Here is a 14,151-nt window from a genome sequence, read left to right as displayed (position 1 = left end):
GGCTCTGGGCTGATAGCTCAGAGCCTGGAGCCTGCTTCACATCCTGTGTCTCCCTCTCACTCTGTTCCTCCTCCATTTGTGCTCTGTCTCTGTCTCTGTCTCTCAAAAATAAATGTTAAAAAAAATAAAAAAATATATAACAATGCAAATATTAAAAAAAAACATTAAAAATGGATACAAGAGTGGACTAAACTGGGGGGTGCTGTGGAGAGGGGAAAAGAGGTATACAGGAAACAGCAAGGGCTGAAGAGTGACTGAGGTTTAGCAGGTGGAGACCAGGCTGGGGCCATAACATTGTTAAAAGTCAGTCTTTGTGCAGAAGAAATCCATGTCCTGTGTTTGTTTTCTTAGTCTTAGAACTTTACCTGGGGTCAGTGCAGGAAACAGATTTTTACTTTACAGCAGAGCTGGACGCACAGGTTCCTGAACTACTTCTTTGAGATGTTAGAGTTCCATTCATTGCGCTGGTAGAGAAGGCACTGGGCTTCTTTGGTTGATTCCCATCAAGTTGCCCTTTAAAGGCTTAAAGGGGTGTGCTATTAACTCTCCCAGTTCCACATAACACATCATAGTTTGCAAAAATGTTCAAGTTGTATTCTGCATTTGGGATGTCTGTGAAAAAATGCATCTTTCTTTCTTTCTTTCTTTCTTTCTTTCGAGAGCAAGCAGGGGAGAAGGGCAGAGCAGAGAGAGAGAGAGAGAATCCCAAATATGACGCGGGGCTTGATCCCATGACTCTGGGATCGTGACCTGACCTGAAATCAAGAGTTGGCTGCTCAACTGACTGGGCCACCCAGGCACCTCAAAAAATGCAGCTTACTTAATATCACTTGATCTCCTACCAGACCTGTTAAATAAGAAACTCTGGCAGGTGCCTGGGGACCTGTATTTAACTGCACTCCAGTTGATGCTGAGAGTCTGTGGACTGTTTTGAAAAGACCATGGAATGCAAATGGGCCGGACACATGTAAGGCTTGGTTTCAGCTCTGTGCAATCTTAAGCAAGTTACTCAACCTTCCTAAGCCTCAGTTTTCTTATTTCTAAGAGGCGGCTACTAATGATTACTGTGGACATTAAGTGATAGAACGTTGGTAAACCACCTGCACGTAGCTGGCATCTACCCAGTGTCAGATTCTTTCATTCTGTCTCCTCACAGAGGGAGTTGCACTTTCACTCAGTGGTGGAAAACAGTTGGTGTTGGGTCGAGCTGATGGTTCCTTCCTTGTCAAATCACGTGACCCTCACCCGTCAGACTGGGGAGGACATGGCCCTGGCAGAGGCCACCTCCCGGCCCACCTCCTCTCCACCCGCATTTCCCGCAGGCTCAGAAAGCTGTGTAGTTGGTAGTGCTTTGGGGAAGAGTCCCTTCCTGTCTCCTGATTTATTCAAGTTGTGACTGCTCCGATTTTCGCCTTTCATTCTTGGCTTCTTGCTGCAGAAACAAGTCACCAGGCTCTTCAGAACATGCCCAAAGTGCTCCGTGATGTGGAAGCCCTTAAACAGGAGGCGTCTTTCCTGAAAGAGCAGATGATTCTTGTCAAGGAGGACATTAAAAAATTTGAACAGGATACATCCCAATCGATGCAGGTATTTTGGCTCCTGTCCTAAATGTTGATTCTTGGTTTTAGAAGACCTTCCCTCCCAACCTGAACTCCAAAGTCTGCCAGCCACTCAACACTCCTCTTTGGCTTGGTTCTTTCAGCTTGCACGTCTGTCTTCAGCACCTGCTGAACAATGTAGCCATATGATTGGTGTCGTAAGGGGCACAGAAGCTCCCTGAAGACAGGGGCACCTCACGGTGCTTATGTTTCAAGTCACTGGAGCAAGGTAGAGAAAAAGGAACTGCCATTTCCTTAGTGTTTGATCCCTCATTTCTCTTTTAGGTGTTGGTAGAAATCGACCAGGTGAAGTCTAGAATGCAGCTTGCCGCAGAATCCCTTCAAGAAGCAGACAAGTGGAGCACATTGAGTGCTGATATTGAGGAGACGTTTAAGACTCAAGTAGGTTTTTTGTTCAGGGGATGTTGTGCGTTCTGTTCGGGCAGGAACGTGAGGTTTGGAGAAACCGATGAGAAAGTCATTTACTCGAAACCGTAAGGGGTAGTAAAAAGCAGCACAGGAAGTGTGCAGGCAGAGGGTGGGAAGATCTGAAATTGCTCTGGGTCTTTCCACCATCTTGAGTTTGTATCTCCTGATTGACTGAAGGCTTCTAGTCACAGAGTTTAGGAGAAGCCTCAGTAAAAAAGGCAGAGGAAATGGATTAGGAGAGTGTGGAGCACGGGCAGACGGACCTTACCCATCATGGGATCCTGGCAAGGTACTTAACACCTCCTGGGCCGCCAACGGTAGTGAGTAGGAATGCTTTCGATACCTGGTTATAAGGAGGAGGTCAGATGATGTCTTGTGAAAAACTCCTTTTCAGTTGTTAAGCAAAATGAATTCTTTATCATCCCTTTTGCTGGTTTTCAGAACTCACAAGTTTTTAAAAAAGCGTTTAGTGCATGTGGGGAAAAAATTCGTAGACAGGAATAAACAGCCAAAAACGTTTTCCCTGTAACCCTGACACCTCCCAGTGCCCTCATTTCCCTTCTCCGTACAAACTCTCGCACCACCTTTATACCTGTCCTTCCTGACACATACACACTTATATATGATCCCTGCCCTTTGGTTGCCATAAATGGTAGCACATTGTGAACGCTGCTGGGCACTTTGTTTTTGTACTGAGAGATCTCTTATTCCATATCAGTTATGTTTATCTTTAACACAGAGCGGGGGAGGGGCAGAGAGAGGGGGCCAGAGGGTCTCTTCTGACAGCAGAGAGCCTGATGTGAGGCTCAAATTCAGGAACCTGGAGATCACAACCTGAGCCGAAATCAGATGCTCAACCAACTGAGCCACCAGGCACCCCAGTTATGTTTATTTTTAAGTACAATAGAGCTCCTCTGGGCTCATGACAAGGTAATTGATTTAGGCTTCACAGATGTGAGTTGCAAATCTTACTTGACTTCTGGCATGGATGTGACAGAGAATGGACCTAAGTACAGTCTCTGATTGCAATCTGTACGCTACTAATATTAACTAGCTAAAAGTTAGAAAGCTGCTTTCTCCCCTCCCAGCTATCCTGATATTCAGAACTAATTGCCCACAAGATCGCCTGTATCCACCTGGACATCCCCCTGGACACTGCAAACTAAATTCATTACTTCTGTCTAGAACCACTGCCCATTTGCTCTTCCCTTTGGCCTCCCTCTCTTGGTTAATGGCGGCACTTCCCATGCAAGTATTGAGGCTGGAAACCTCGGCAGTCCTTAACTGTTCCCTTTCCCCCATCTCTCCCATCTTTCTCTGAAGTTGTCTGTTCCTTAGATCCCTCTGCCACCACTCTGATCAAGCTTCCCATTGTTTTTCTCTTACACCATTTCAACATCCATCTGTCACTGCTGGCTCCCACCCTCTCATTGGCAAACTCAGTCGCTCCCTCCCTGTGCCTCTTGAACCATAGTCCTTAATTTGTATTCTGATCTTTCTGTATGTGAACCCAAGGGCTGCACTGTGATCTTTGTGTTTCAATACGGTGTCTGACACATCGTAGACACCTTTCAGATGCTGAAATGAAACAATTACTGCATTCTTAATTCTTTTAAAAAATAGCTTTTTCTAATTATAAACATAGTTTTTTTTAATGTTTATTTATTTTTGAGAGACAGAGAGAGCCAGAGCACAAACTGGGGAGGGGCAGAGAGAGAGGGAGACACAGAATCCGAAGCAGGCTCCAGGCTCTGAGCTGTCAGCAACAGAGCCCAACGTGGGGCTTGAACCCACGAACCATGAAATCATGACCTGAGCTGAAGTCAGATGCTTAACCAACTGAGCCACCCAGATGCCCCTAAACATAATTTTTTTTAATGTCGATTTATCTTTGAGAGAGAGAGTGCTCACGGAAGCGGGGAAGGGGCAGAGAGAGAGGGAGAGAGAGAATTCCAAGCAGGCTGTGTGCTATCAGCATAAAGCCTTACTTGGGGCTTGAACTCATGAACCATGAGATCATGACCTGAGCTGAAATCAAGAATCAGATGCTTAACTGACTGAGCAACCCAGGCGCCCCAAATTATAAACATAATTTGTGTGTGTCTGGAAGATTTGGAAAATTCAGAAAGATACAAGGCAGAGAACAAAATGAGCCTTATTCCTATGTCCTAGTAATATGCTTTTTATGTCTAGTAGGTATTTTTCTGTGTATTTTTACATCTTTGCACCTGTGTATTTTATATGTATGCATATATTACAGGTATATAGACACTTACATATATTTTAGTGTCTATATTCTTTTTTATCTAATTTTGCTATAAATAAATATAAAATCATATTTTATAATATATATTTTATAATCATATAAATCATATTTTGCTATGTAATTAATACTTTTCAAAAACATGATCTTTAATGGCTGCACAATATTCCACATTCCATTATGAGGGACTCAGCCTTTATATTTTATTTGTTATCAGGGAGGATTTAGGTTGCTTCTAGGTTTTTGTTACTACAACACTACAACTACAACTACAACACTAATTAATTAAAATGCATGAATATTTCTGTGTCCCTCTGATTGTTTCTTTTTTTAAGTTTTTATTTTTAAGTAATTTCTATACCCCACGTGGGGCTCGAGCGCACAACCCTGAGATCATACTCTACCAACTGGGCCAGCCAGGCACCCCCTTCTAATTGTTTCTTTTAGGACATATTTTTAGAAAAGGAAATACCAGGTCAAAAGATATGAATAGTTTTCGGGGCGCCTGGGTGGCTCAGTCGGTTAAGCGTCCAACTTCAGCTCAGGTCATGATCTCGTGGTCCATGAGCTCGAGCCCCATGTCAAGCTCTGTGCTGACAGCTCAGAGCCTGGAGCCTTCTTCAGATTCTGTGTCTCCCTCTCTCTCTGCCCCTCCCCCACTCACACTCTGTCTCTCTCTCTTCCTCAAAAATAAACATTAAAAAAAATTTTAAAGATATGAATAGTATTCAAGGCTCTTGATGCATATTGCTAAATTGTTTCTAGAAAGACAGTGTAAATTTATGGTACCAGGTAGACTTTTTTCTTCACACCCTCACTAACAATAGCTATTATAATTTTTCCAGGGTTTTTCCACTTTGTTAGGAGGAAAACTCTTGTTTTAATTTTATGAATTGTCTTTTCATGTATTTTGTCCGTTCTTTTTTTTTTTTTTTTAAAGTAGACCACAACCAACAAGGGGCTTGAACTCACAACCCTGAGGTCAGGGGTCACATGCTGTACCAACTGCACCAGGCAGGCACTCTCTATTTTGTCCATTCTTAAATTTTTTTTTTTTTTTTCAACGTTTATTTATTTTTGGGACAGAGAGAGACAGAGCATGAACGGGGGAGGGACAGAGAGAGAGGGAGACACAGAATCGGAAACAGGCTCCAGGCTCTGAGCCATCAGCCCAGAGCCTGACGCGGGGCTCGAACTCACGGACCGTGAGATCGTGACCTGGCTGAAGTCGGACGCTTAACCGACTTCGCCACCCAGGCGCCCCTATTTTGTCCATTCTTAATTGAAGTACCTGGGTCTTTTAAAGTAAATATCCCCAATTGTGGTCTTTTTATAGGACATAGCTGTGATTTCTGCCAAGCTGACAGGTCTGCAGAACAGTTTAATGATGCTTGTGGATACTCCAGACTACTCAGAAAAGTGTGTGCACTTGGAGGCCCTGAAGAACAGGCTGGAGGCCCTGGCCTCCCCGCAGATTGTAGCGGTATTCACCTCTCAGTCTATAGGTGAGTGCTAGCCCTTTCTCGTCTTTGTGTGCACCTCTTTACAAAGGTAAGGCTTTCCGAGTCTTCAACCTCTTGAATGTCTTAATGTGGATTAAATTATGTAGATCGGAAGTTAACTTGTAACTTTCTGGGGTGGTCGCCTTTTTTCAGTATTTTATACGATGAGCATTTTCAAGCATACAGAAAAGCTGAAATAAGTGTATGACAGACACACTGTCTAGATCCCAGCCTGGTGTTTTACCAGATTTGCTTTGTCACTTACCTATCCACCCATCCATCTCCCTCTCCATCCATGTTCTGTTTTGGATGAATGTCAAAGTAACTGATAGATACCAGCATTTCATTCTTAAACGCTTCAGCATTCGTATCGATAACTGGAGTTCAGTATTGGTTTGTGATTCTCTTTTTTTGAGGTAAAATTTACATTTAGAGAAATGCGCAAATCTTAAGTGTACCGTTTGATGAGTTTTGGCCCTTATCAAGTATTATTTTTATTTCCTCTGATTTACTAATATGGGAGATCTATTAATAGCATTCCTAATATTGTATCATTCTTGCAACTCAAGAACAAGCCCCACATGTTTACGGGATATCTGTGTGTGTGTGTGTGTGTGTGTGTGTATGTGTGTGTATGCATGTGCAGGGTAATGTACTACTGGATATTTTGCTGATACTTTAGAATTTTTCATAGAAATCCCTTAGTAAATATCTTTGTCAGGCTTTAGTATCCTGGTTATCTCGGCTTCATAAAAATGATTTGTAAGCTTTTATTCTTCCTTATTACTCTGTTAGGTTTTAAGGAACATTTTTATCAAGTACTGCCATGGCTCCATTGAATGCTTTCTGCCTGCCGTTCAACTTGGGTATGAATGTTACAACTTCTGCCTTATTTTTTGTTTGTATTTGCTTTAGTATGGCTTTACCCACTTTTTTTTTTTTTTAGCCTTCAAGCTTTCTGTGATGTTTTATTTTAGACTGGCTATTGGAGATGGCATATGGTTGAATTTTGTTTTTTGATCTAGTTCGTCCTTCCTTCCTTCCTTCTTTCCTTCCTTCCTCCCTCCCTCCCTCCCTCCCTCTTTCTTTTTCTTCCTTCCTCTTTCTTCCTTCCTTCCTTCCTTCCTTCCTTCCTTCCTTCCTTTCTCTTTCGTGGCTCCTTGCCCAACATGGGGCTTGAACTCACAACCCTGAGATCAAGAGTCACATGCTGACTGAGCCAGCCAGGCACTCGTAATCCTTGTATTTTTTAATAAGTGACTTTATACCATTTAGGTTTGTGTTTTAACAGAAATTTTCAGTCTTGTGTGTCTCTATATTTTTTGTTTACTGTTTCTGTTTTCTTTGTGTTTTTTTCTCTCACAGATGATTTGAAAGATATATAACTTGATTTTCGTTTTTCTAGTGATTTATTATTTCAGATACTAAACTAAGCTTCTTTCTCAATTTATTGGCCTCGTAATGAAACAATATCTGACTCCCCCAGTTAGTGAACTTTGATTCCTCCTGCTTCCCACCTACCCCACTTCCCCACTCGATCTAGAAGATTGCATAGTCTAGAATTTTAATCATGACATACTATCAAATTATTAATTATTAATTTTTTATCGTAGGGCTTCTCTCTCTAAACTTTTAACTGTTAGACAATTTTCATATTTTGTAATATTTTATTTTTATGTAACTGTTTTCTTTTTTGTTGTTAAATTGTATTTGTTTTTAGATTTTTTTTTATTAACTTGTTTTATTTTTTATTTTTTAAAATTTATATCCAAATTAGTTAGCATATAGTGCAACAGTGATTTCAGGAGTAGATTCCTTAGTGCCCCTTACCCATTTACCCCATCCCCTCCTCCCACAACCCCTCCCATAACCCTCAGTTTGTTCTCCATATTTATGAGTCTCTTCTGTTTTGTCTCCCTCCCTGTTTTTAGATTATTTTTGTTTCCCTTTCCTTATGTTCGTCTGTTTTGTCTCTTAAAGTCCTCATATGAGTCAAGTCATAGGATTTTTGTCTTTCTCTAACTAATTTCACTTAGCATAATACCCTCCAGTTCCATCCACGTAGTTGCAAATGGCAAGATTTTATTCTTTTGGATTGCCGAGTAATACTCCATTGCATATATATACCACATCTTCTTTATCCATTCATCCATCGATGGACATTTGGGCTCTTTCCATACTTTGGCTATTGTTGATAGTGCTGCTGTAGACATGGGGGTGCATGTGTCCCTTTCAAACAGCACACCTGTATCCCATGGATAAATGCCTAGTAGTGCAATTGCTGGGTCGTAGGGTAGTTCTATTTTTAGTTTTTTGAGGAATCTCCATACTGTTTTCCAGAGTGGCTACACCACCTTGCATTCCCACCAACAATGCAAAAGAGATCGTCTTTCTCCACACCCTTGCCAACATCTGTTGTTGCCTGAGTTGTTACTGTTAGCCATTCTGACAGGTGTGAGGTGGTATCTCATTGTGGTTTTGATTTGTATTTCCCTGATGATGAGTGATGTTGAGCATTTTTTGGCCATCTGGATGTCTTCTTTGGAGAAGTGTCCATTCATGTCTTTTGCCCATTTCTTCACTGGATTATTTGTTTTTTTGGGTGTTGAGTTTGATAAGTTTTTTATAGATTTTGGATACTGACCCTTTATCTGATATGTTATTTGCAAATATCTTCTCCCATTCTGTCAGTTTCCTGATTTGCTGATTGTTTCCTTCACTGTGCAGAAGTTTTTTATTTTGATGAGGTCCCAGTAGTTCATTTTGGCTGGCCTTTGTTTCCCTTGCCTGCGGAGACGTGTTGAGTAAGAAGTTGCTGCGGCCAAGATCAAAGAGGTTTTTGCCTGCTTTCTCCTTGAGGATTTTGATGGCTTCCTGTCTTACATTGAGGTCTTTCATCCATGTTGAGTTTATTTTTGTGTCTGGTGAAAGAAAGTGGTCCGGGTTCATTCTTCTGCATGTCGCTGTCCAGTTTTCCCAGCACCACTTACTGAAGACACTGTATTCCATTGGATATTCTTTCCTGCTTTGTCAAAGATTAGTTGGCCATCTGATTGTGGGTCCATTTCTGAGTTCTCTATTCTGTTCCATTGATCTGAGTGTCTGTTCTTGTGCCGGTACCATACTATCTTGATGATTACAGCTTTGTAATATAGCTTGAAGTCTGGGATTGTGATGCCTCCTGCTTTGGTTTTCTTTTTCAAGATTGTTTGGCTACTTGGAGTCTTTTCTGGCTCCATACAAATTGTAGGATTATTTGTTCTAGCTCTGTGAAGAATGCTGGTGCTATTTTGATAGGGATTGCATTGAATATGTAGATTGCTTTGGGTAGTATCGACATGTTAACAATATTTGTTCTTCCTATCCAGGAGCATGGAATCTTTTTCCATTTTTTTGTGTCTTCTTCAATTTCTTTCATAAGCTTTCTATAGTTTTCAGTGTATAGATTTGTCACCTCTTTGGTTAGATGTCTTCCTAGGTATTTTATGGCTTTTGGTGCAACTGTAAATGGGATCGATTCCTTGATTTCTCTTTCTGTCGCTTCATTCTTGGTGTATAGGAATGCAACTGATTTCTGTGTGTTGATTTTATATCTTGCAACTTTGCTAAATTCATGAATCAATTATAGCAGTTTTTTGGTGGAATCTTTTGGGTTTCCCATATAGAGTATCATGTCATCTGTGAAGAGTGAAAGTTTGACCTCCTCCTGGCCGATTTCTTTGTGTTGTCTGATTGCAGAGGCTAAGACTTCCAATACTACGTTGAATAACAGTGGCGAGAGTGGACATCCCTGTCTTGTTCCTGACCTTAGGGGGAAAGCTCTCAGTTTTTCCCCATTTGAAGATGATATTAGCGTTGGGTCGTTCATATATGGCTTTTATGATCTCAAGGTATGATCCTTCTGTCCCTACTTTCTTGAGGGTTTTTATCAAGAAAGGATGCTGTATTTTGTCAAATGCTTTCTCTGCATTTGTTGAGAGGATCATATGGTTCTTGTCCTTTCTTTTATTGATGTGATGAATCACGTTAATTGTTTTGTGGATATTGAACTAGCCCTGAATCCCAGGTATAAATCCCATTTGGTCGTGGTGAATGATTTTTTTTAATGTACTGTTGGATCCAGTTGGCTAATATCTTGTTGAGGATTTTTGCATCCATGTTCATCAGGGAAACTGGTCTGTAGTTCTCCTTTTTAGTGGGGTCTCTCTCTGGTTTTGGAATCAAGGTAATGCTGGCTTCATAGAAAGAGTTTGGGAGTTTTCCTTCCGTTTCTATTTTTTGGAACAACTTCAAGAGAATAGGTGTTAACTCTTCCTTAAATGGTTGGTAGAAATCCCCTGGAAAGCGATCTGGCCCTGGACTCTTTTTCTTTTTTTTTGGCAGATTTTTTATTACTAATTCAATTTCCTTACTTTTTATGGATCTGTTCAAATTTTCTATTTCTTCCTGTTTCAGTAGTGTATATGTTTCTAGGAATTTGTCCATTTCTTCCAGATTGCCCATTTTATTGGCATATAATTGCTCATAATATTCTATTATTATTGTTTTTATTTCTGCTGTGTTGGTTGTGATCTCTCCTCTTTCATTCTTAATTTTATTTATTTGGGTCCCTTCCTTTTTCTTTTGGATCCAGCTGGCTAGTGGTTTATCAATTTTGTTAATTCTTTCAAAGAACCAGCTTCTGGTTTCGTTGATCTGTTCTACTGTTTTTTTTTGGTTTCGATAGCATTAGTTTCGGCTCTAATCTTTATTATTTCCTGTCTTCTGCTGGTTTTGCGTTTTATTTGCTGTTCTTTTTTCCAGCTCCTTAAGGCTTAAGGTTAGGTTGTGTATCTGAGATCTTTCTTCCTTCTTTAGGAAGGCCTGGTATACTTTCCTCTTATGCTATATACTTTCCTCTTATGACTGCCTTTGCTGCATCCCAGAGGTTTTGGGTGGTGGTGTTATCATTTTCATTGGCTTCCATATACTTTTTAATTTCCTCTTTAACTGCTTAGTTAGCCCATTCATTCTTTAGTAGGATGTTCTTCAGTCTCCAAGTATTTGTTACCTTTCCAAATTTTTTCTTGTGGTTGATTTCAAGTTTCATAGCATTGTGGTCTTAAAATATGCATGGTATGATCTCGATCTTTTTGTACTTACTTAGGGCTGATTTGTTTCCCAGTATATGGTGTATTCTGGACAATGTTCCATGTGCATTGGAAAAGAATATATATTCTGCTGCTTCAGGATGAAATGTCCTGAATATATCTGTTAAGTCCATCTGGTCCAGTGTGTCATTCAAAGCCATTGTTTCCGTGTTGATTTTTTGATTAGATGATCTGTCCATTGCTGTGAGTGGGGTGTTGAAGTCTCCTACTATTATGGTATTACTATCGATGAGTTTCTTTATGTTTGTGATTAATTGATTTATGTGGGTGCTCACAATTGTTAGGTCTTCTTGGTAGATAGACCCCTTAATTATGATATAATGCCTTTCCTCATCTCTTGATACAATATTTTAAAGTCTAGATTGTCTGATATAATTATGGCTACCCCCCGCTTTCTTTTGTTGACCATTAGCATGATAGATGGTTCTCCATCCCCTTATTTTCAATCTGAAGGGGTCTTTAGGTCTAAAGTGGGTCTCTTGTAAACAGCATATAGATGGATCTTGTTTTCTTATCCATTCTGTTGCTGTATGTCTTTTGATTGGAGCGTTGAGTCCATTGACGTTTCAAGTGAGTACTGAAAGATATGAATTTATTGCCATTATGATTCTTGTAGAGTTGGAGTTTCTGGTGGTGTTCTCTGGTCCTTTCTAATCTTTGTTGCTTTTGGTATTTATATATATATACAATTTTTTTTTCTTTTCCATCTTTTCTCCCCTTAGAAAGTCCCCCTTAAAATTTCTTGCAGGGCTGGTTTAGTGGTCACAAACTCCTTTAATTTTTGTTTGTCTGGGAAACTTTTTATGTCTCCTTCTATTTTGAATGATAGCCTTGCTGGATAAAGAATTCTTGGCTGCATATTTATCTGATTCAGCACATTGAATATATCCCACCACTCCTTTCTGGCCTGCCAAGTTTCTGTGGATAGGTCTGCTGCAAACCTGATCTGTCTTCCCTTGTAGGTTAAGGACTTTTTTTTCCCTTGCTGCTTTCATGATTCTTTCCTTGCTGAGTATTTTGTGAATTTGACTATGATATGCCTTGTTGATGGTCAGTTTTTGTTGAATCTAATGTGGGTCCTCTGTGCTTCCTGGATTTTGATGTCTGTGTCTTTCCCCAGGTTAGGAAAGTTTTCTGCTATGATTTGCTCACATAACCCTTCTACCCCTATTTCTCTCTCCTCTTCTGGGACCCCTATGATTCTGATTTTGTTCCTTTTTTATGAGTCACTGATTTCTCTAATTCTTTTATTATTATTATTATTTAACATTTTTATTTATTTTGAGACAGAGAGAGACAGAACATGAACAGGGGAGGGGCAGAGAGAGAGGGAGACACAGAATCCAAAGCAGGCTCCAGGCTCTGAGCTGTCAGCACAGAGCCCGATGCGGGCTCACAGACCACGAGATCATGACCTGGACCGAAGTTGGACGCCCAACCGACTGAGCCACCCAGGCACCCCATGATTTCTCTAATTCTTAAATCGTGCTCTTTTGCCTTAATCTCCCTCTTTTTTTCTGCTTCATTATTCTCTATAAGTTTGTCCTCTATATTGCTGATTTTCTGTTCTGCCTCATCCATTCTTTTTTTTTTTTTTTTTTTTTATTTTTTTTTTTTTCAACGTTTTTTTTTTTTTTTTGGGACAGAGAGAGACAGAGCATGAACGGGGGAGGGGCAGAGAGAGAGGGAGACACAGAATCGGAAACAGGCTCCAGGCTCCGAGCCATCAGCCCAGAGCCTGACGCGGGGCTCGAACTCACGGACCGCGAGATCGTGACCTGGCTGAAGTCGGACGCTTAACCGACTGCGCCACCCAGGCGCCCCCTGCCTCATCCATTCTTGCCGCTGCTACATCCATCTGTGATTGCAGCTCAGTTATAACATTTTTAATTTCATTCTATTTTTTACTTCTTTTATCTCTGCAGAAAGGGACTCTAGTCTATTTTCAACTCCAGCTAGTATTCTTATTATCATGATTCTAAATTCTGGTTCAGATATCTTGCTTGTATCTGTGTTGGTTAAATGCCTGGCTGTCGTTTGTTCATGCTCTTTCTTTTGGTGTGAATTCCTTCATTTTGACATTTTGAAGGGAGAAAAGAAATTAAAGAGGTAGAAAAAATTAAAATTAAAAAAATTAAAATTAAAAAACTAAACACACACACACACAAAATCTGATAAATGATGCTAGATCCTAGGTGTGTTTTGGTCTGGGTGTTGAAAGTGGTTTGACAGGTTAGAGAAAAAAGTGGGGGCTGGGAAAGGAAATCATTTGAGAATTTGAAAAAATGAATACACTGAAGTAGACTGAAATGAGATGATGGGAGTAAAATAGAATTTGAAAAAATGTACACAAAAGTAAAGAATACAGTAGGAAAATTAAAGAGAAATATTTTTAATAAAAATTAAAAATAAAAATGAAGTTTTTAATCTTTCTGATCCAAGAAAAAGAAAAGAAATGAAAAAGAGAAAAAAATCGTTTGAAAATTTGAAAAAGTGAATACACTGTAGTAGACTAAAATAAAATGATGGAAGTAAAATGGAGTTTGAAAAAATTTACATAAAAGCAAAAAAATAGTAAAAAATTAAAAATATTTTTAATAGAAATTGAAAATAAAAATGAAGTTTTTCACTTTCTGCATTCAAGAAAAATAAAAGAAACAAAAAAAAAACCCAAGGAAATCGTTTGAAAATTTGAAAAGTTGGATACACTGAAGTAGACTAAAATAGAATGATGGAACTAAGGTAGAATTTGAAAAAATTTACACAAAAATAAAAAATATAGTAAAAAAAATAAAAATATTTTTAATAAAAATTGAAAATAAAAATAAATTTTTCCTCTTTGTGTATTCCAGAAAAAGAATAGTGTAAAAGAGGAAAAAAAAAAGAAAATTGAATAGATGGACCTGCTAACACATTGAAATAGGACTGAAATTACTTCATTTTCCCCTAGTAGTCAGACTATGTAGTGCTTTATAGTCCATAAACTAAGTAGGCGGTGAGACTTGTGTTCTTGAAGAGCAGGTTCGCCCAGTTGGGCGGGGCTCAGTGTAACAGCTCCATTTTCCACTAGTTGGCGCTGCTAGCCTACTGGGGTGGATTGTTGCAGTGCTTGTAGGTGTGTATGTGCATGCGTGGGAGCGGTGAAAATGGCGTCACCCAGCTACCCAATCTCTAGTATGGTAACTGTTCTCTCGGAGCAGCAACTGTGC

At 39.8% G+C, this 14,151-nt stretch overlaps 1 protein-coding gene across 1 annotated transcript in view; it reads left to right on the top strand.

Moving 5' to 3' along the window:
* COG7 (component of oligomeric golgi complex 7) overlaps positions 1–14,151 on the top strand; it is an 84,313-nt gene that overhangs the window by 3,795 nt on the left and 66,367 nt on the right. The window contains exons 2-4 of the mRNA XM_049638417.1: positions 1,439–1,587; positions 1,884–2,000; positions 5,627–5,795. Of these exons, the coding sequence (XP_049494374.1) occupies positions 1,439–1,587; positions 1,884–2,000; positions 5,627–5,795 (435 nt within the window). The remainder of the gene's footprint in view (positions 1–1,438; positions 1,588–1,883; positions 2,001–5,626; positions 5,796–14,151) is intronic.

The sequence above is a fragment of the Panthera uncia genome, chromosome E3 (assembly GCF_023721935.1).
Source record: "Panthera uncia isolate 11264 chromosome E3, Puncia_PCG_1.0, whole genome shotgun sequence".
Taxonomy (NCBI): Eukaryota; Metazoa; Chordata; class Mammalia; order Carnivora; family Felidae; genus Panthera; species Panthera uncia.
The sequence above is the reverse complement of the archived record's forward strand: the minus strand, read 5'-3'. Positions and strand labels throughout refer to the sequence as shown.